Source organism: Zosterops lateralis (genome assembly GCF_965231275.1).
Source record: "Zosterops lateralis genome assembly, chromosome: 28".
In the NCBI taxonomy this organism is placed as follows: domain Eukaryota; kingdom Metazoa; phylum Chordata; class Aves; order Passeriformes; family Zosteropidae; genus Zosterops; species Zosterops lateralis.
Genome location: NC_139788.1, coordinates 5,114,033 through 5,134,072, shown reverse-complemented (window position 1 = coordinate 5,134,072; position 20,040 = coordinate 5,114,033). Strand labels below are relative to the sequence as shown.

The 20,040-nt window shown below is 56.0% G+C and overlaps 1 protein-coding gene across 2 annotated transcripts; it reads left to right on the top strand.

Annotated features, from left to right (window-relative positions):
* The first annotated feature begins 1,673 nt into the window (after nucleotides 1-1,673).
* LDLRAP1 (low density lipoprotein receptor adaptor protein 1) lies at nucleotides 1,674-16,246 on the top strand. 2 transcript variants are annotated; one of them, XM_083879588.1, is made up of 9 exons: nucleotides 1,674-1,769; nucleotides 3,346-3,488; nucleotides 5,109-5,221; nucleotides 5,758-5,872; nucleotides 8,454-8,526; nucleotides 8,764-8,838; nucleotides 10,641-10,771; nucleotides 12,659-12,693; nucleotides 14,341-16,246. In XM_083879588.1, exons 1-9 carry the CDS (start codon nucleotides 1,685-1,687, stop codon nucleotides 14,483-14,485), a joined length of 915 nt encoding a protein of 304 aa, XP_083735714.1. In that variant the 5' UTR covers nucleotides 1,674-1,684; the 3' UTR covers nucleotides 14,486-16,246. The 2 variants fall into 2 exon arrangements, with proteins under 2 accessions (XP_083735714.1, XP_083735713.1); XM_083879587.1 differs by having other exon boundaries at nucleotides 10,638-10,771.
* Nucleotides 16,247-20,040: the final 3,794 nt, after the last annotated feature.

Below are 20,040 nucleotides of genomic sequence, written 5' to 3'. Positions count from 1 at the left end.
GGGATGAGTGGGAGCTGCCCGTGGGCAGAGGTGCCCACAGAGGGGTTTGCACGGAGCAGGAGCTGTGGGAGTGCTGAAATTTGTTCTTCACACAGCGATTTTGGGGGGATTCTTGGTGTCTGTGTGCTCTGGGAGTTTTCTCCTTTCCAGGGTTGGTCGCTGTCCCCAGCTCACCCTGACTCAAACCAGGCCCTCAGTGGGGACAGAGCAGTGGCTCCATCCCAGTCCAGACCGGGATTTTTGGGTTCACCCTCTCGTGTCCCAGGCAGAGGAACTTGGGGGGATTCCCCTGGCTCAGCTCCAGACCCCAGAGGGGAACGTCAAAATGGAGCTAAAAAAGGGATTTTCAATCACACCGAGGTTCCTGTGAATAACAGGCTTTGGGAGGCATTACTCTGCAAATCCCAAATGTGGGGTTTAACCTCCTCATTATGATCCCTTTAATTTCGGAAACCCTTAATCCTCCATTCAATTACACTCAGTAGTTGGTGACAGGAGGGGTGACACTGCTCGGGATAAACCTCACCAGAGGGACACTCAGATATCCCACCCCGACCCCTCTTGGGACAAATGCAGCTTTATTGGGGTCACCCGAGGAGTGGAGGGGGCTCCTGGCCCTAAATTTGAGTGGGGAAAGGGGGGCACCCACAGCCCCCGGGTGTGGCCGGGTCTTGGTGCCCCCCAGTGCTGTGGGACCTGGGGGATCCTGCACAGCTTTAGGGTCCCTGAGGACCTTTAGGGTCCCTGCACAGTTTTTGGGGCTCCGGGGAGCTTTAGAGACCCTGCACAGCTTTAGGGTCCCCGTGGAGCTTTAGGGACCCCACACATCTTTAGGGTCCCCATGGAGATTTGAGGATCCTGCACAGCTTTTGAGACCCTGAGGACCTTTAGGGACCTTGCACAGCCTGGGGGTCTCCGGGGATATTCAGATATCCCACCCCAACCCCTCCCGGGACAAATGCAACTTTTTTGGGGTCACCCGAGGAGGTGAGGGGGCTCCTTGCCCTGAATTTGAGTGGGGAAAGGGAGGATTCTTGTGGAGCTGCACCCCACAGGTGTGAGGAGGAGGGATTTGGGGGGAAGATCCGTGGGGAGAAGCAACCCCCGATTTGGGGGGCACCCACAGCCCCCGGGTGTGGCCGGGTCACGGTGTCCCCACAGTGCTGGGGGACCTGGGGGAGCCCAAGGAGCTTTTGGGTCCCTGTGGAGCTTTAGGGTCTCCAAGGACCTTTAAGGACCCTGCACAGCTTAAGGGTCTCCGTGGAGCTTTAGGGTCCCTGTGGAACTTTAAGGTTCCCAAGGACCTTTAGGGTCCCTGTACACTTTTTGGGACCCTGGGGAGCTTTTAGGGAGCCGCCACAGATTTAGAGTCCCCGAGGAGCGTTGGGGTCGGTCCCTGGAGAGCTTTTTGGGACCTTGCACAGTTTTAGGGTCCCCAAGGACCTTTAGGGTCCCTGCAGAGCTTTAGGGTCCCTGCAGAGCTTTAGGGTCCCCGTGGAGCTTTAGGGTCCCTATGGAACTTTAGGGTCCCGGCTCGGTTCTGGGTCCCCGCGGAGCCCCGGGCGGGGCGTGGGCGTGTCCAGGGCGTGTCCCGTGACGTCACACCGCACGCCCCGCCCCCGGACGCGGTCAGCGCTGGCGCCGCAGGAAAGTTTGCGGCGGGGCCGGGCCGGGCCGGGCCGGGATGGACGCGCTGAAATCCGCGGGCCGGGCCCTGCTGAGGAGCCCCAGCGTGCACAGACCGTCCTGGGCCGGCGGGCGGCACAAGAGTGAGAGCGGAGCCCCCCGCCCCGGCCCGGCCCCGCTCTGCCCCTGCTCTCCCCGCCGCTCTCCCCGCGCTCCCCGCGCTCCCTTTCCGCTTGCCTTTGGGTCTCTCTCTCTCTCTCTCGCACTTTGTTGTTTTTTCACTTTTGGCCCCACTTTTTGCCGCACGTTTCGCTCCACCCCGTTCGCGCCCCTTCGCTTGCGGCGCTTCTCCCGGGCCGGGGGGGCTGGGGGGCTCCTGTCCCCCCGTGTGCCCCGTCCTTGTGTCCCCGTGTCCCCCTGGCCCGTGTCCCCTTCTCCCCCTGTCTCCCAGTGTCCCCCTGTTGTCCCAGTGTGTCCCAGTGTCCCCTCGTCCCTGTGCCCCCCTGTCTCCCTGTGCCCCCCTGTCTCCCTGTCCCCCGTGTCCCCCTGTCCTTGTGTCTTATTACCCTTATGTCCCGTGTCCCCTTCTCCCCCTGTCTCCCGGTGTCCCCCTGTTGTCCCAGTGTGTCCCCCTGTCCCCCCGTGTCCCCCTGTCCTTGTGTCTTATTACCCTTGTGTCCCGTGTCCCCCTATTCCCGTGTCCCCTTCTCCCCCGTCTCCCGGTGTCCCCCTGTTGTCCCACTGTGTCTCCCTGTCCCTGTGCTCCCTATCCCCCTGTCCCCCCGTGTCCCCTGGTCCTTGTGTCCCAGTATCCCTGTATCCCCCTGTCCCCCTGTCCCCCGTGTCCCCCCGCTGTCCCCGCTGTCCCCCGTGTCCCCGTGTCCCCCAGCCCCGGGCAGTCCGTGCCCCGCTCTCTGGGCTCTGCCGCACGATCGATGTCCCCGTGGCCAGCGGCCACCCGGGCCGTGCCAGCGCCGTGCGGGGCCGGGGTCACCCCGCACCCCCCGAGGGGACACGGGCTGTGGCCGCGGCTGATCCGCCGGGAGTGACCGCCTGTGACACCTGGATTAGCGACCAGCGGCGACACGGCGGGGCCGGCCTGGGGACATCGGGGGGGCCGGTGACACTCCTGGGGGCCGGTGACACTCCTGGGGGCTGGCCCGGCACGGATGTCCCCGGGCTGGGTGACCCCGGGCAGGGTGCGCGGGGCACTGTCGCTGTCCCTCCCCTCCCGAAGCCCCGCGGTTAAAGCGCTTTATTTCCCTGCCGGGACCTGGCCCGCGCGGCGCTCGGGGGGTCCCCGGGCTCGGGGGTTTGGGGTCGGGCCCGTCCTGGTTCAGGGGAGGCTCCCAGAGGTGCTGCTGCCCCCTCTCAGCCGCGGCTCTGCCCCATCTCCTCCTGCAGCCTCCCAGCTGAGCCCCGGGGTGTTTGTTCTGTGTGTTTGGGGCTCCAGGAGCTTCCTGGATGGGGTTTTCTGTGTGTTTGGGACTCCAAGAGCCTTGTGGAGGGCTGTTCTGTATGTTTGGGGCTCTAAGAGTGTTTCTGGAGGGTTTTTCTGTGTGTTTGTGGCTCTAGGAGCATTCCTGGAGCAGTTTTCTGTGTGTTTGGGACTCCAAGAGCCTTCCTGGAGGGGTTTTCTGTGTGTTTGGGGCTCTAAGAGCGTTCCTGGAGGGTTTTTCTGTGTGTCTGTGACTCCAGGAACTCTCCTTGTGTCCCCAGAGCTGCCTGAGAACTGGACAGACACCCGGGAGACCCTGCTGGAGGGGATGCTCTTCAGCCTCAAGTACCTGGGCATGACCCTGGTGGAGCAGCCCAAGGGAGAGGAGCTCTCTGCAGCTGCTGTCAAGAGGATCGTGGCCACTGTGAGTGTCCCCGAGTGTCCCTGCTGGCCCTGCTGGCCCTGCTCTTTGGGGGAGTCTCACTGGGAAGAGTTTTAGAGCTGCAGGTGGGGAGAGCCAGCAATTGCAGCTCCAGGGGTTCAGGATTTGCAGCTCCAGGGGAGTTGAGGATTGCAGCTCCAGAGGGGTCAGGATTTGCAGCTTCAGAGGGGTCAGGGTTGTAGCTGCAGGAGTTGAGGAATTGCAGCTCCAGGGTTCAGGATTTGCAGCTCCAGGGGAGTTGAGGATTGTAGCTGCAGTAGTAGAGGAATTGCACCTCCAGGAGTTGAGGATTTGCAGCTCTGGGGGTTCAGAATTGCAGCTCCAGTTCGGGATTTGCAGCTGCAGCCCCTCCAGGGCTGTGGGTGGACTCAGGCAGTTGCAGGCCCTGGACCAGCCCAGGCTGTGGGATGGGGACGTGGGGACACTGGTGTGTCCCTGAGCTCTGGCTCCCCGTGATAAGCCCGGGAGTGTGGGGAGGCTCTGACCTGCTGAGATCGGCCTGCCCCGGGGCTGGGTGCCCTCCTCAGGGCAGGGGCAGCCTCTGGAGTGTGCCCAGGGCCCTTCTGTGTTGGAGGGTTAAGAGGGGAAAGGATCAGGACAGCTCGCTCCAGTTCCAGCCAAGGCAGCCACTGTCCCCCTGGCACCTCAGAGGGATGGATTTCCATCCTTCCCCTGACCCCCAGCCCTCCTCCTGCACATTTCCAGCCCTTTCCCTGACTCCCAGCCCTCCTCCTGCACATTTCCATCCTTCCCCTGACTCCCAGCCCTCCTCCTGCACATTTCCATCCTTCCCCTGACTCCCAGCCCTCCTCCTGCACATTTCCATCCTTCCCCTGATCCCCAGCCCTCCTCCTGCACATTTCCATCCTTCCCCTGACTCCTAGCCTTCCTCCTGCACATTTCCATCCTTCCCCTGACTCCCAGCCCTCCTCCAGCCCGGAGCCTCCCCCCAGGGTGAAATTACCCTTCTTTAAGCCCTTGTAAAAGTGAATGAGGCAGAGCCCGGCTGTGCCATAAAGCTCAGTGGGGTGAGGAGGGCTGGATCCTCTCCTGGCAGGGCTGGGCCAGGGGAGGAGGGAATTGCTCCAGGACCCTTCACACCTGCTCTGATCAGCCAGGAATGGGGCCCTTAAATAAATCCCCAGAGGGGCAGGACTGCTCTGGGCATGGCTTTGAGGTGCTCAGGGCTGAGGATTCCAGCCTGGAACTCTGTGGATGTGAGTTATTTCTGAGCTGACTGTGAGCTCAGGCTGAAAGCACCAGGCCAGTGAATAAGAGAAAGCGCATCTGATGTCATGTGCAGGGGGGATTTGGCAGCTCAGCCTGGGAGCCCACCTTGGCCAGGTGCTCCCAGCACAGCTCCTGTGGCCCTGGGTGTCACCAGAGCAGCCCCCAGGTCGTGCTGGTGGCCCTGGGGACATCCCCGTGGAGGTGCTGGGCTGGCAGTGCCTGTGCAGGGCTGGTGAGTGCCAGCACAGCCCCCTGGGGAAGGGCAAGGAAGGGTTAACCCAGGCTGTGTCCCTCCCTGTGCATCCCCACACTGCTCACACACCCCTGGAGGTGTCAGGGTTAAAAGCCTGGGGCTTTCTCTCCCTCCCAAAGGCAAAAGCAAGTGGGAAGAAGCTGCAGAAAGTGACCCTGAAGGTGTCACCCCGAGGGATTGTGCTGAGGGACAGCAGGAGCAACGAGCTCATCGAGAACATCTCCATTTACAGGTGGGTTCTGGTTCTGCCCTCCTGTGCCCCGGGGCTGCACAAAGGTGGATCCAAAATAGGCAAAAAATAGACAAAAAATGGACACAAAATGGTCACAAAAATGCACAGCCAGTACCGAGGTCTCACACGTTTATAAGTTTTGTTCCATTTGCACATTGGAGTTTAATTGTCCAATTCCAGCTCCAGGTTATGAAGTCCCATCCTTCTTGTTCCTCCCTCCAGCCCACCCTTGTTTGTGCTTTTGGGGCTGAGAGTTGTCCTTGGTGTGCAGCAGGAAAAGGGTTTGTTTTGTGTCCCTGCTGTGTGCAGAGCTGAGTGACACTGACTGTGAGCTCAGAACTGCACCCCTGGGCAGTGCAGAACCTGAAACACACGAAAGCGCAAACTTCAGGCATCCCTGAGAGGGATCTGTGCTAAACCTGGGACATCCCTGTGCTCCCTGCCTGAGCCCCAGGAGGGTTTGGGGTTCTCAGGAGGGTTTGGAGCCTCTCCCCAGAGCTCAGAGCCCCCCCCAGCTGTGTCGTTGTGTCTTTCAGGATTTCCTACTGCACAGCAGACAAGAGCCACGACAAAGTGTTTGCCTACATTGCCCAGAACCAGCTGAATGAGAACCTGGAGTGCCACGCCTTCCTCTGCTCCAAACGGAAAATGGTCAGTGCAGGGAGCAGGAGGAGGCACAGAGGGGCTGCAGGGTTTTAAAGACTTTAAAGTCAGGGTCCACCCATGGTATTGATTTGATTTTTTTTTGGTTTCTCATTCAGCTTAAATTCAGTGCGTGGGGTAGTTTTGTTTGTTATTGTTTTGTTTTGGGTTTTTTTGGGTTTCTTTTAGTTTTTTTTCTGTTTTATTTTTTTCATATTCTTAGAGATGCTACAGTGAAAAAAGAGAACAGAAATAGACTGAAGCACCACTGGCACAATAACTGAGATTTTACTTCTTTTTTCCTTTTAAAATTATATGATGATAACATGAAGAGGAGGCACAGAGGGGCTGAGAGGAGGAGGATGAGGCAGAGAGGGGCTGCAGGGCTGTCAGGACGGCTCAGCAGAATTCCCAGTCCTGCTGCTGCTGTCCAGGGGCTCATCCCAGCTGCTCCAGGGGCTGCATTCTTGTTTTGGCTGCTGGAAACCTCTCTGGGGTGAGGCTGAGAGGAGCTGAGCCTGCACCAACCCCTGCCAGGCCCTTCCCTGCTGCACCCCTGCCCCTCATCCCCCTCCCTGGGCTGCTGGAGCCTCCTGGAGTGGGCAGGGGGTGCCCAGGGGCCCCCAGGAGCAGCTCTGGGCTCCCTGCCCTGCCCTGGGAGCTCCAGGACAGTTTTTAGGGGCATCTTTGCAGCTGGGGCCATGTCCCACCCACAGGAGACCCCTCTGTGTGCCAGGGATGGGGCTCGGGGCAGAGATTTGGGATGTGGGAAGGGGTCTGGCTCTGGCCTGGAACCCTCCTGGGATCTTCTCCTGCTGGTTCAGAGGTTTGGGATGGGAAGGGACCTGGTGAGGAGAGAGAGGAGTGGGGCAGGGAGAGCCCTGGGGGAGGCAGGAAGGGGATTTAGGGGAGAGGAGGGGAACAGGTCAGAGCTCTGAGCCCCCAGAAATCCCTCCCTGGAGCCTCCGGGGAATGGGATGTCCCAAATCCCGTCTGAGGGCTGTTCCCACCCTGTGCCTGGTCCTCAGGAGCATCCCCTGCCTGGTCAGGGCCAGCACAGCTCTGTTCCTGTTCTCTGCCTCTCCCAGCTCCTTTTTCCCTTTGGAGAGAACAAGGGGAGCTACAAGTTGTCCCTCCCTCCCTCAGCCTGTGCTCCCATCCTTGCAGGGCCAAGATAAGCCTCACTCTGCAAATTAAAATTTAAATCTTCCTGGTGCTAAAGGAATTATCTCTGTGCTGCATCAGCTCAGTGCATCCCCTTCCAAATAAAGTTCTCCAAAAGCCTTTTTGTGGCAAAAAAACCCTCCAACCTAGGAATAATTTCCTTTTTTCCTGGTGTGTGAGATGCAGGAACATCCTGCTGCTGAGGTGATCCTTGCTCCCAGGCTGGGAGCCAGCCCTCCCCAGGGCAGGGGCTCTGGGTGCACCACAGCTCCCCTTCACAGGCGTATAATTAGTCCATAATTTTAGTTCCTGGGTAATTCTCAACAGTAGCTGGCTCTATTAAACTTGATTCAGATGTGACAGCTTAAATTGTAAACAGCTGTGAGGAGTTTCATACTTAATTACCATATTTAAGGGGTTTTTTTTTGCCATAAAGCATTTGCACTTTCCATCAAGGATGTAAATAGCTCCCACATTCCAATGAGCTTTCCTGTCTGCCGCCTTAATTGGCTCTGGGGGTCTCTGTGCCCCCTGCCTGGCCTTTTTGGGGGGTGCTGTGCCCTGTCTGTGTCCCTCCAAGTCCCTGTGAGCTGCCAGAGCTGCAGGTTCCAGCCCCACCTCGGGGTTTGTTCTGTTCTCAACCTGGGGAGACAAACTCTGGAGCTGGTGGGAGCCTTCCCAACAGAATTCCTGTTTCCTGCTGGTGCTGGGGCTGCTCCTGAGCTCTGGGAGTGGTGTTTGTATCACTGTGGCACACACAGAGCCACATCTGGGACACCCTGGGCTGTCCCTGCTGAGCTCTCAGCACTCCTGGGGGATGCTGGTGGCTCTGGTGGCTCCCCAGGGCAGCTGCAGCAGGTGGGAGCCTCAGGGAGCTCCAGGGATGGCCTTGGGGACGGGGTTTGGGGCACCAAAACCCCAAAGCTGAGCTGTGGGGGGCAGGGAGAGCCTGGCCAGAGGCAGCTGCTCTGTCCCCATCTGTCAGCTCTGTGTCTGTGACAGCCCTGTGACAGCCCTGTGACAGCCCTGTCCCCTCCCTGGCTCCTGGGGACATTTCTTGTGTGTCCCACAGGGATCCAGCCTCGGCTCCAGCAGGGTTTGGTGCTCAGGGCTGCTCAGCCCCAGGTTAACACTGCTGTGCCAAGCAGAGATTTTGGTGATTTCAGAGATTTTTGTCAGAGATTTTGGTGATTTCAGAGATTTCAGTGATTGATTTCAGTGATGCTTTCAGTGGTTTCAGTGCTGTTGATTTCAATGATGATTTCCATTATTTCAGTGACTGATTTCAGTGCTCATTTCAATTATGCTGATTTCAAGGATGTTGATTTCAGTGCTGATTTCCATGATTGCAGTGCTGATTTCCATGATTGCAGTGCTGATTTCAGTGACCCCAGCCCCATTCATGCCCTCCCTCTCTGCTCTGCAGGCTCAGGCTGTCACCCTCACCGTGGCTCAGGCCTTCAAAATCGCCTTCGAGTTCTGGCAGGCAGCAAAGGAAGGTGAGTCCACTGCCCTCCTCGGGCTCAGGCCTGGCTTTGGTGTTTTCCCAGAGCCTTCTCCCCCTGCCTCCCAAATTTCCAGGTTTCTTTTGGCAGCCTGGTGAACCCAGGCAGGTTTTGGGGCCTAAGGTGCCTGTTGGAATTTTGGATTTCACCTTCCCCGAGGTGATCAGAGCTCCCACAGCTGTCCCCACCCTCAGAGGCTGCAGGCAGTGATGGCATTGCCCTGTTTTGCAGAGAAGGAGAAGAGGGAAAGGTCCATCCTGGAAGCAGAAGGGACCAGCTCAGAGGCTCCTGCACATCCTGTCACACGTGAGGCAGCAGGACAGGGCTGTGCCCTGGGCATGGGGACAGCCTGAGGGGTGGGGGATTGTCCCTGAGGGGTGAGGGATTGTCCCTGAGGGGTGGGGGATTGTCCCTGGACATGGGGAGAACCTGAGGGATGGATTGTTCCTGAACAGGACAGGGACAGCCTGAGGGGGGATTGTCCCTGGACAGAGAATGGGGAATTGTCCCTGAGCAGGACAGGGACAGACTGAGGGGGGATTGTCCCTGAACAGGGAATGGGGAATTGTCCCTGAGGGGTGGGGGATTGTCCCTGAACAGCACAGGGGCAGCCTGAAGGCTTTTCCCCAGGCAGGACGAGCTCCTGGGAGGGTCCTGCAGGCCAGGAGGAGCAGATTTCAGGGTTCTTGACTGCCAGCTGAGTGCTCTCTGTCCCTGCCACCCCCAGATGTGCCAGCCCTGCCCCGGCTGATGGGCTGTGATGTCATTATCAGCTCAGGCTGGATCTGCACATCCCAGGCTGGGCTCTGGGGCTGTGTCAGACCCCACACACTCCCCACGGCCTGGGCTGGGGGGAGATGGCCTGGGGAAGGGGAGGAGTGTGAAATGAAGCAATGAAACTAGAAACCCCAAATCAGGGCCTGGGTGCTGTGCTGCCTCTGAGGGCCAGGACAGGGACAAGTGGGACAAAAGGCCAACCCCCCTCCGTGCTGGCCACGGAGATAAGAGGATTTGGCACAAAACAACTTTAAACTGGGCTCCCTTCCCGGCTGGCACATCCTGCTCCTCGCTGGGGAGGCTCAGGGCTGGGGGAGTCTCTCCCAAAGGGTGGCACCGGGGGGTGAATCCAGCCTGGGGCTGCCAGGGCTGTGGGAGGGATCCCTGGGGGATGTTCCAGGGCTGGATCTGCTGCTGGGGAGAGTCTGAGGCTTCCCAAGGCCTGAAGGGCAGGATTTGTCCTCAGCCCTGTAAACAAATGCTGGTGCAGCTTTGAGGGCTGGGCTGAGGGTGCTGCCCTGGGGCTGTTCTGGGTGAGCCCCCAGGAGCTGCCCCAAAGGCTGTGGAGGGATGGGGACACCCTCAGGTGCCTGTCCTGGATCAACCTGAGCCCCTCTGGGGTGGGGGCAGCTCCTCACTGATGTTGTTTCGCACCACACTGACACAGGCTTGAAAGTTCAGAAGGCTGAAATTACTCTTTTTTTATTTTTAGGATGTGTTTTCTTTATATATTGTTTTAGACAAACTAATTTAATTAGTGGTACAAAAGCAAAACTTCCTTTTTTTTTTACATTAGTTAAACTAGAGGGACATCAAGAAGAAGTCCCTCTTAAAAAAAAAAAAGAGAAATATAAGTACAGTTTACAAAAACACTTATTTATAAAAAAAGTCTCAAATAAATTCTCAAAAAAAATTTTAAAAAATCTCAGAAATTTAAAAAAAATTCAAAAAATTCTCAAAAAAGTTTAAAAAATCTCAAAAACTTTAAAAAATTCTCAAAAATTCTCAAAATATCAAAAAAATCTCAAAAATTCTCAAAAAATTAAAAAAGTCTCAAAAAATTTAAAAAATGTTTAAAAAATTTTAAAAAATAAAAAAATTTTAAAAATAAATAAAAGAATTAAAATAATTTAAAAATTAAAAGAAATTTAAAAATAAAAAACAAACCCAAAACATCTCAAAAAACCAAAAGGACACCTCAGTGCTCAGATTCTTGCAGGGATTTGCTGCAGCCCCTTGACTCCACTCCTGCAGGGAAGAGATTCCTGCAGCAAGGTTTGGCTGGTGCCTTTCCCTGGCCCCTCACTGCCCCTGTGCTCTGCCCACAGCAGCCATGGGGAACCTGCTGGACTTGGAGGACCCTGCCAGATCCCCCCTGGGCAGCAGCAGCAGCACCGAGTCCCCAGAGCTGGGCAGGAGCAGCTTTGGGCCCAGCCCCTCAGTCAACAACAACGTGCTGTGGGTAAGGGACAGCCAGGAGAGCTTCTCCTGGGGGCTCTGGGGGGGCTCAGCAGCTCAGGGAGGCCTCCAGAGCTGGGGATGATGGATTTCAGTCATTCTGCCCTTGGAGGGATGAGTGAACAGGGGGCAAAGCCCTGTGTGCAAAGCTGCTGCCAGGGGATGGAATATTCCAGCATTTCTTTGTCACTTAGTGTTGAGGCCACCCAAGTGCTCTGCTCAGGGGCAGAAGTCACTGCTTGGATGGCTTTTGTTCACTGCTCACCAAAGGCAGGGTATATTTATGTTCATTGGTGGGTTTATTTTTCCCCTGCTCCTGTTGGTGTCTGTGGGAGCTTGGGAAGGTCCTCAGCCCTGTGGTTTAATTGTTTCATGGGTCTCTGACAGGAGAGTGATGCTGCAGCCCTGGTGTGATCCCTCAGGGGGCCTCTCCATCATCCCCTCCAGGCTGGGAGAGGGTGGGCTTAGCTGGCATTTTGGGGAGGAACTCAGATTATTGTTCTATGCCCTCTATGCTCACTGTACTATTGGAACTTTTCCTCCTTTCAAACTTGGCAGTTTACAGCTGATTCTAAATCCTTCAGCTGTTTCTGCTTTCACAGGTCTCTAAAAGCCTTCTTACCTTTAATATTTCCCACAGTTATCCAGGATTTTGGGAAGGAATTCCCCCCTGGCAGGGGCTGAGAGCAGCTTTGGATCCCTGGCAGTGCCCAGGGCCAGCACTGAGGGTGTCCCTGCTCATGGCAGGGATGGGATTTCAGGTCCCTGCCCACCCAAACCATTCCAAGGTTCTGTGACCCCCAGCCAGGCTGCCCTGGGGCCTCATTCCGCCTCTCTGGAGGGCCCCCCCTGCCTTCAGGATTTTGGGGAATTGCAGGAGAAAAGCCTTTGCCTGGAGCCCTTTCCTGAAGCCTGGGGCTCCCCAGGTTAAACCTGAAGATCAGCTCCAAGGCTGAAGGAAATCCTGCAGCTTTATCAGCAATCTCCAGTCCCTCCCTGCTCACTGAGTTCTCACACTGCACTCATTAATTGCATTAAGTCTGTAAGAGCATCACAGGATTTTGGGAATAGCCTGGCCTGGCTGCAGCAGAGCCCTGACAGAGCAGGGAAAACCTCTGGCCCCTGCAGGGGAAAGGCTGGCAGCAGGGCAGGGAGAAATGTGGGAAATGCATTTGTGGAGGGTTTTTAAAATTTGATAGAAAGCTCACGTGGAATTTATCTGTATGCAAACATTGGGGTAGAAAACGTTGGTTTAGAAATGCTGCGGGATAGGACAGACATTGTTGAGAGAGAAATGGAGCTGGAAACAAGTTTTAAATGATCAAGCCTTTGTAAATAAGACTGGATACTTGGGAGAAATAAAACTAGGAAAGGTGCAGTGTAGTAGGACTTAGGAGGGGTAATTTTAGATGATTTAGGCTCCCAGAGCTGCTGTTAATGCTCCTGCTGATTTCAGAGCTGATTTCGGTGCTGATTTCAGTGATTCTGATCCAGAAAAGCCGCAGGGGGCTCCAGGAGCTCAGCGCAGGTCCCTGCTCAGTGCAGGACACGGAGCTGGGAGCTGAGGGATGGGCTAATGCAGAGCTGGGGGATGAGGGATGGGTTAACACAGAGCTGGGAGCTGAGGGATGGCTCAGTCCCTGTGCTGCTCTCCCGGGCAGAATCAGCCCGTTTGGGGCTGGAGGAAAGGGCCAAGCCCCTGCAGTTCCCCTTTGCCCCGGGCACAGGGAGAGGAGGATTGCAGGGGAGGTGATTGAGGCACTCACGAACCAACAGACACGGGTGGGGCTTTTTTTTTATTTCTTGTCTGAGTGCAGAGCCAGATCTCTAAATACACTTTTGTGCAGTTCTCTTAGCAACTACTTGTCTCTCTTTTTATCTCTCAACAAAGGAAATGGATGATGGTCTCGACGAGGCGTTCTCAAGGTAATTCTCATCACTCCCTCCAGGAGGGGAGCAGCCCCAGAGCCTCGGCTGCTTACTGCCTTTTAATAATGCTCCTTCATCTCATCAGGGCTGTGATCTGACCCAGGCAGCTGCCCCATCAGTGCCTCGGCTGGTAATTGAAAGATAGGCTTGAAGGCAGCCTGATAAGCCAAATATTTTGACAACCTTTTAAAGGATGGAGAGAGAGGGAGGCTGTGTGTGATAGGGAATTGGATTCCCCCAGCAGTCACTGCCTCTGCTCCCACTCCCCGAGGCTTTTCCAGGTCCCAGCTCCTGGCACTGGGGGCTTTGCTCTTCCTCAGCCCACAAATTCAGGCTGTGTGGCCACCAGTTCATGGGGTTTACTCATCTTTCCACTCCAAATTAAACCTGCCCTGTCCGTGCCTGCCGAGCAATCCAGCAAAGCCAAACAAACCCGTTTCCTTTCGGGTTTTCCTGGCAGGGCTGCTGTGGTTTATGTGGGTCCCATCCTCCTCTTCCTCCCCTTGGGGCTGGGAGGTGCTGGATGGGGGAGCGAGGCAGGAGAAGGGTTTGCAGCAGTTCCTGCTCAGCCCTTGGGGTCGTGCTTGGCTCTCAGGGGTGATTTACAGCTTCCCCCGGGGCTGCTGAAGGGGCTGATTTATGTGCTGCTCTCTCTGTGTTCTGTTGGCCCTGCTGCAGCAGATGGGGCTGGTTTGGGGCTCTGTCCTGCCCTGCTCCAGGCTGGGCTGTCCCAGCACCCTGGGCCTCTGGTGACTCAGAGCTTGGGCTGCTCATCCTGCAGCACTCCCAGAGCCATTCCTGCCACGTCATCGCCCTGCACATTCCACTTCTTCACTCAAAACTGGGCATTAATCTCAGGATTTTTGGGTGTTGTGCCTGCCCTGGATAAAACCCCAAATGTCTGAATTAACCTCCAGCCCCGGTGCTGCAGTGTTCTCACAGGGGATTGAAATCACCCAGCAACACACTGGGGTTAGTGAAACACCTGGGCTGAGGAGCTGCTCCAGCTGTTCAAGCCCAGCTCAGAGGGACAGGCAGAGCTGAGTCACTGCTCTGGGGCTGGAGCAGCTCCCAGGGGTGGCTGAGAGAGGGGAGCACTGCTCTGCCAGGCCAGTGATGTGTGGGCTGTCCAGGCTGCACATTCCCGGGATGCCTGCAGGGGAAATGTTGGGAGGAGGCAGCAGCAGAGCTGCAGCAGGCTGGGGAGTGCTGTCAGTGCTGTGTGCCACCTCCCCTGGTGCCTTTTGCCTCTTCTAAGGGTTTCCACACCCCTGGAGGGTGTTGGGGTGTGAGGGTGCAGCTCTGGGGGTGCAGCAGGAGTTCAGTTCAGTTCTCTGGAAGCATTTGACCATCAGCAAAAAGCCTTTTTGCCACACACAGTGGGCACCATATGCTGAGTTTTCAGGGTGTTGTCACTGAAGACTGTGGCCATGGGCAATTGTAAAAAGCAAAGTCCTTTTTGCATGGCTAAATCAGCCCCATGAAGGGAGAGTTGTTACAGTTCCTGCCAGCAAAGTCCTCATGTCCCCAGTAGCAGCAGCACCCATATTCTGTGTCCCCTAAGCATGAGCAGTTTCAGCATTCTCAGTGCATTTTTATTATGTTTTGAGCTGTGCTTTACTGTGTGTTTCTGTGCCCCCTCAGACTGGCCCAGTCGAGGACAAACCCCCATGTCCTGGACACGGGGCTGACAGCTCAGGACATCCAGAGTGCAGAGACTCTGTCCCCCGTGGACTGGAACAGGATGGAGCCCAGCACTGCAGAGAAGGATGATCTCTTCATGTTCTGAGGGCTCAGGAGAGGAAAGCCACTCCCAGCCCGTGGCCTGGATCGTGCTGGAACCTTCCAGGGGCTCTGCAGCAGCTCCCAGGATGTCACAGCCCAGTTTAGACCAAAGCTTCACCAACCTAACACAGATTTTTTATACCTTGCTTTTTATCTAAACCACGAGACGCTCTTGGACGTATTTATTCAGAGTTTACAGGGTTCCTGGGAGGTGTGGGGAGCAGCTGCAGCAGTGCCTGCTCCTCCTGCAGGCAGCCTGGGCACCCCCAGAGCCCCTCTGGGAGCATCCCCCAGCAGAGGGGGGGATGCAGACACAGCTTCCAGGGCTCCTAATCCCCCATTGTGGAACAACAGCATCACCTGCCCGGCCAGGGAGGGGCTTTGCAGCAGCTGCTGACAGTGTGGAATGAGAGGGAGCAGAGCTGGTGCTTTGTGTGGGTGTCTGTGGCACTGTCACAGCTGTCACTCACCCCAGGTCCCTCCCAGGCCCCCTCTGGGAATTGTCGCTTTTGAACCCAAAGACTCCACGAAGTTTTGCACTTTAAAACTCGAACTGAAAGCAATGGTCCTGATTGTCAAGGTAAGCAGTGCCTGGAACTCCTCCTCACAAGCTATTTACCCAAAAAACCCACCCTGGCAATGCTGCAGCTCCAGGCTGACCCCTCACCTCCACATCCCAAAGCTCCCTTGGCTTTAAGAGCAAAACCAGCAGGGAGGGAGGATTTGTTTTGCTGAGTTCTGCTGGAAAGGGCAGTGTGGGAGCACCAGCAGCAGCACAGATTCGTGTTCCCAGCCTGGCCCAGCGGGTTTCCCTGCCCAGGACTCATCCCGGCCCCAAAGCCGTGTGGTTGTTGCTGGCTGGATGGGTTTGGGGCAGGCAGGAGCAGCACCTGAGGTGCTCCCAGCCCTCCTCCCTGGCAGCTCCCAGGGGGCTCAGGAAGGTCCATCTCCCCCTGGAACTGAAAACCAGCCAGGTAGAAGAAAGCTCCTGCTAATTAAAAGATGGAGTTTAATGATCCTAAATAGTTGCACTGACACCTCGCAGTGTTTGTGGCCTTATGTGAAGTGTTCTAATCTGTTTTATAGATTTGTAACTCGGGTTTGAAGCACTAATTCATCCCCCAGACAGCTCTTCAGAACTCCCTTCAAACTGCTCACAGAGAGAAGAAACCCTCTCTGTCAGCTGTAAGAATTCATTAGGAAGCAGCTGAGTGACTCTGCCTTAGATTTTTGAGATATTTTTTCCCCCCCAAGTGTGAGTGTGAGAAGGTGTTGAGGACTCGTGGAGCTGACTCATCACATCCCTGATCAAACCTGTGCTCTGTGGATCCTGCAGAGTGGAGTTTAAAGCAGTTTCACAGCTGGGAAGGGCCGTGCCCAGGGCTGCCCTGGCCCTGTGTGCAGCGCAGCCTCCAGGGCTGGGAGGAATCAGCAGGGCTGGTGCTGCAGGCACAGGGCACACACAGGGACAGTGCACCAGGCCAGCAGTGCCTGCAGCCAGCCCTCACCCCCACCCCAGCCAGCTCTGAGCCCCAGGAGCTGGGATGGAGTGTGAGGATTTCCCTGTGTGAGGATTTCCCTCTCTCCTTTCCTAGAGACCCCAGCAGCAGATCCTGAAATTCACAACACTATCTCTGTGTGTCTGGAATGGTTATTTTTTTTATATAAGAAAAGCTGATGCTGTAAAGAATATTCTGTATTGAGGGGAATAAAAACTCTGCCGGTTTTTTTTTTTTGGAGCCTCCTCTGTGCTGGGTGACTTGATTTTCCCTGTGGCTCTTTTAATGTTGTGGCAGCTTTTGTGTCTCTGGGTTGTGCCTGTCCCTGATGAGTGGCAGGATCAGGAATGTCCTGGGGAGGGGATTCAGAGAGCTGCAGCTGGGCCCTGCTCTGCTCCAGGGGCTGCTGTGGGGCTGGGGATGCACACAGGGGTGCAGGACCCGTCCCTGTGGGGCTGCTCTGGCCTCCAGGTAAGGCTCTGATGAAGGAGGAGCTCAATGCTTCAGGCTCATCTGCACAGAAAGAGTGACACCAACACCCCAAATCTCTTCCCTGGCAGAGTTTCTGAGTCACAAAGTGCTTTTCTCTGGGGGCAGTTGAATTTTGTGTAGGTAAAGAGAGTCCTGGGTGCTGAACCCTCTCCAGCTCTGCCCTGGCTGAGTTCCTGCAGCTCCCAAGTGCCCACCCCCTGCCTGGGAAGCCCCTGGAGAAATCCCCAGCCAGAACCCCCCTGTGTCCCCTCCCTGTGTCCCCTCCCTGTGTCCCCCCCTTCCCCATGGGCAGAGCAGGGGGCTCTGCAGAGCCGCCTCCCCTCCCTCGCCGCCAACCAAAATAAATCCACTAAAAGTTCATTTTTTTCCAGCTGAAAACTGCCTGTTCCAGGCTGAGCTGTCCCAGATGATGATGAGTGCTGAGCCCTCATGCATAACTGATGGCCCTGCTGAGGAACAAATTGATCCCTCAGTTCTGATGTGACCTTTTTTAAACTGCCAGTTGAGGAACTTGCAGCATCCCTTCCCTTCTCCTGGAGGCAGGGGAGGAGGATTTCACTGCTGAGGGGTGGCTGTGCCATGGAAAGGGGGCTGGGGGCTGCTGCCTCTGCTTCCCCAGCCCCACATTTCCCCAGGGAGGGGACGTGGGGTGGCTTTGGTGGCCGCCCCTGCCCCGGGGCAGCACAGAGGTGTCGCTGTGGGCTGTGCTGGGACACTCTGGGCTGTCCCCCTGCCTTGGCAGGGCTGTCCAGGGGCTGGCACAGCTCCTGGCAGAGCATTTCAGTGCCAAAGATCCACAAGCTGCTCAAACTGTTTCACTTCTTTCTGCCCCCTCTCTTCAGAGGGAATCATGGTGATCAAATCATGGTGATCATCCATGATCTCCCCAGGGAATGGTCCCAGCCCGAGGCTGCCCCAGGACAGCTCCCAGGGACAGGGTGGGATCCTTGGGGTGTCTGGGCTGGATGGTCCTGGAGGGTCCCTGCCGTGGTTCTGTGATTCCCTTAAATCCCTGCAGCAGGTCAGTGCTCACTCGGGTCAGTCCCAGCCCTGCCGGACACCCCGAGCCGGGCTGGGCTGGGCTGGGCTGGGCTGGGGAGGATCCAGAGGTTCTCCCCACCCAGAGCACGGAGGGGAGCCTGGAGCCCCCGGGAGCAGCTCCAGGAGCCGATATGGGAATAACCTGGAGCCCTTTTAGCAGCGCTCAGCTCTGCCTGGGAGCAATTCATCAGCAGGGAGAGGGTGGTGCTGACGGCAGAGGGAGTTTAATATTGCATCCCTTCATTTCCTCAGCTCCTCTCCTGCTGCCCGGGGCAGGGGCAGCGCTGCCGGCTGCTGAGGGATCCTGGTTATTTTTTCCTCCCTGCTAAAAGCAGCCGGCTCTGGGCCCCGGGGAGAAACGCTGCCTTCACAAAAAGGAGGGATGGATGGATGGATGGATGTCAAATCATTCAAAGCTTCAGGAAGAGGAAACCTTCCGAGATGGGAGTGGAAATGGGGCCGGGAGAGGAGCTGCAGGGGGAGCAGCAGGATGGGAGGCACAGGGAAGAAGAAGGTAATTAGTGACCAAATGCTGATTAATTAACTGCCCTCGGCCTCTCAGTGGGACACACGCTTGGTCCCAACTCTGATCTCCATCAGCAGCGATTCCTTTCCACTCCTGGCTCTGGAGCAGCTCGTGGAGGGGGCACACAGCCCGGTGTGACATCCCCCTGGCCAGGGGACAGCTCTGCCACCGCTGGGAAGTTCCAGCAGCATCAGCTGGGATGGAAACACAGAGCATCATCAGGCAGATGGAAACAGAGGCAAATAACTCGCTGCAGAATCTCATCAGCCAGGCTTTTAAGGCAAAAACTTTGCCTGGAGTGGTGTCGCCATCCGTGGGCTCGGAGCAGCTGAGACAGAAACTGCGGCTGGGGCTGGCGGGGAGAGTCTGGTGTGGAGGCTGCAGTGTTTGCTGAGGAAGGAATTGCTGATGGGGAGGGCTGGAAAGGTGGGAAAAAAAATCCCTTGGAGGCAGAAAGTGAGAGATGTGGAGTTTGCAGTGTCTGGTGAGAAGGGAGAGGAAGGAAAATCCCCCCCAGCACCTCCCTGTGCCCAGAGAGACGGCGGTGACTCTGAAACAGAGACTGAGGCAAAAGTCTGGGACAAAAAAGGCTTTGGGGAACACTTTGGTGTCTAAATACTGCTTTTCTCACTGGCTGGCTCAGCACCGAGCAGGCAGCAGAGGCCCTGCAGATCCCCAATCCCAGTGTGACATCCCCAATCCCAGTGAGACATCCCAACAATCCCAGTGTGACATCCCCAATCCCAGTGTGACATCCCAGTGTGACATCCCAGTGTGACACCCCAATCCCAGTGAGACATCCCAGCAATCCCAGTGTGCCATTCCCACTCCCAGTGTGACATGCCAGCTCCCAGCCTGTCACCAAGCCACTGCCTTGATCACAGGCACCATCCCCAGGTGTAATTAATGGAATTAAATGTGTAAATGTGTAAAAGCCCCAAATCTGCTCTGACGTGGCAATTTTACCACTTCCCCAGCGCTGTCACAGCCCAGGAGAACTGACAGCCAGGAATAAAACACTGGCGTCTCTGGCATTTTTTATTACTTTTAATCTGCTGTCTCCCTTTTTTTTTTTTTTTTGAGTTACTGGAAATTTAAATTATAATGGTATGCTTCACTTAAAGAAAGTATCCATAGCAACAGCAACATCTAAATTATTGCAGGCTGATCACTTCCCTGCTGGAGTCACATCACACGCCTTTCAAAGGCAGTCCCAGAGGTGCAGGATTTTAATAGAGTTTTGTTTTTTTCTAAAACCTTTTTTTGCAAATAAACAAGTGAACACACAGCATCAATGCAATACCTACAGACAGATCCAAAAGTGAGCAAGCACCAGCTCAGTTTGCTGCCCAGAGAGGAGGAGCTCCAGGCTTGCTCTTGAATCAGTGACTTTCTCCTCTGAGTCAGTGGTTACTCCGTGTGAAACTGCAGAATTTCTGTCCAGTTCAGCTGCTGGAAATTCTCCTGCGCCAGGGGAAAGCAGCGAGGGAAAATCACTGAGCCTGCAGCATCAGGAACATCCTTCTTTGATCTCCAGCTGGGCACGAGTTCATTTCTATCTTATTCTTTCCAAATTCCTACTTGACAGGACAAAGGGGAAGTGGGTTAAAACTCAGAGTGGGATTAGATGAAATATCAGGGAGAAATCCTTCCCTGGGAGGGTGATGAGGCCCTGGCACAGGGTGCCCCTGGATCCCTGGCAGTGCCCAGAGCACTGGGATAGGAAAAGGGCCCTGTCCATGGCTGGGATGGGAATTAGATCATTTTTAAGGTCCTTTCCCACCCAAACTATTCCACGATCCCCCAGAACACAACTCCAGCAGCTGCTGGACATTGCCAAGGTGAGGAGGGAGAGAACACCCAGGATTTTGCTTCCATCATCGGTGACTTTTGGGCTGAAGCAGCTACAGCTTCCCACCCTCTAAAAAATTCCTTCACTTCCATCATGGCAAAAGCCCGAGTGATGCACGCCCCGAGCTGCCAAACGTGAGAAACAAACTC

What these genes read in the sequence shown, in the direction of transcription:
- LDLRAP1 (XM_083879587.1), top strand. Translation starts at nt 1,685, where the DNA reads ATGGACGCGCTGAAATCCGCGGGCCGGGCCCTGCTGAGGAGCCCCAGC. An exon ending in GGCCGGCGGGCGGCACAAGA is followed by an intron (nt 1,770 to 3,345) that starts GTGAGAGCGGAG and finishes TTGTGTCCCCAG; the next exon opens with AGCTGCCTGAGAACTGGACA. An exon ending in TCCTGCACATCCTGTCACAC is followed by an intron (nt 8,839 to 10,637) that starts GTGAGGCAGCAG and finishes CTCTGCCCACAG; the next exon opens with CAGCCATGGGGAACCTGCTG.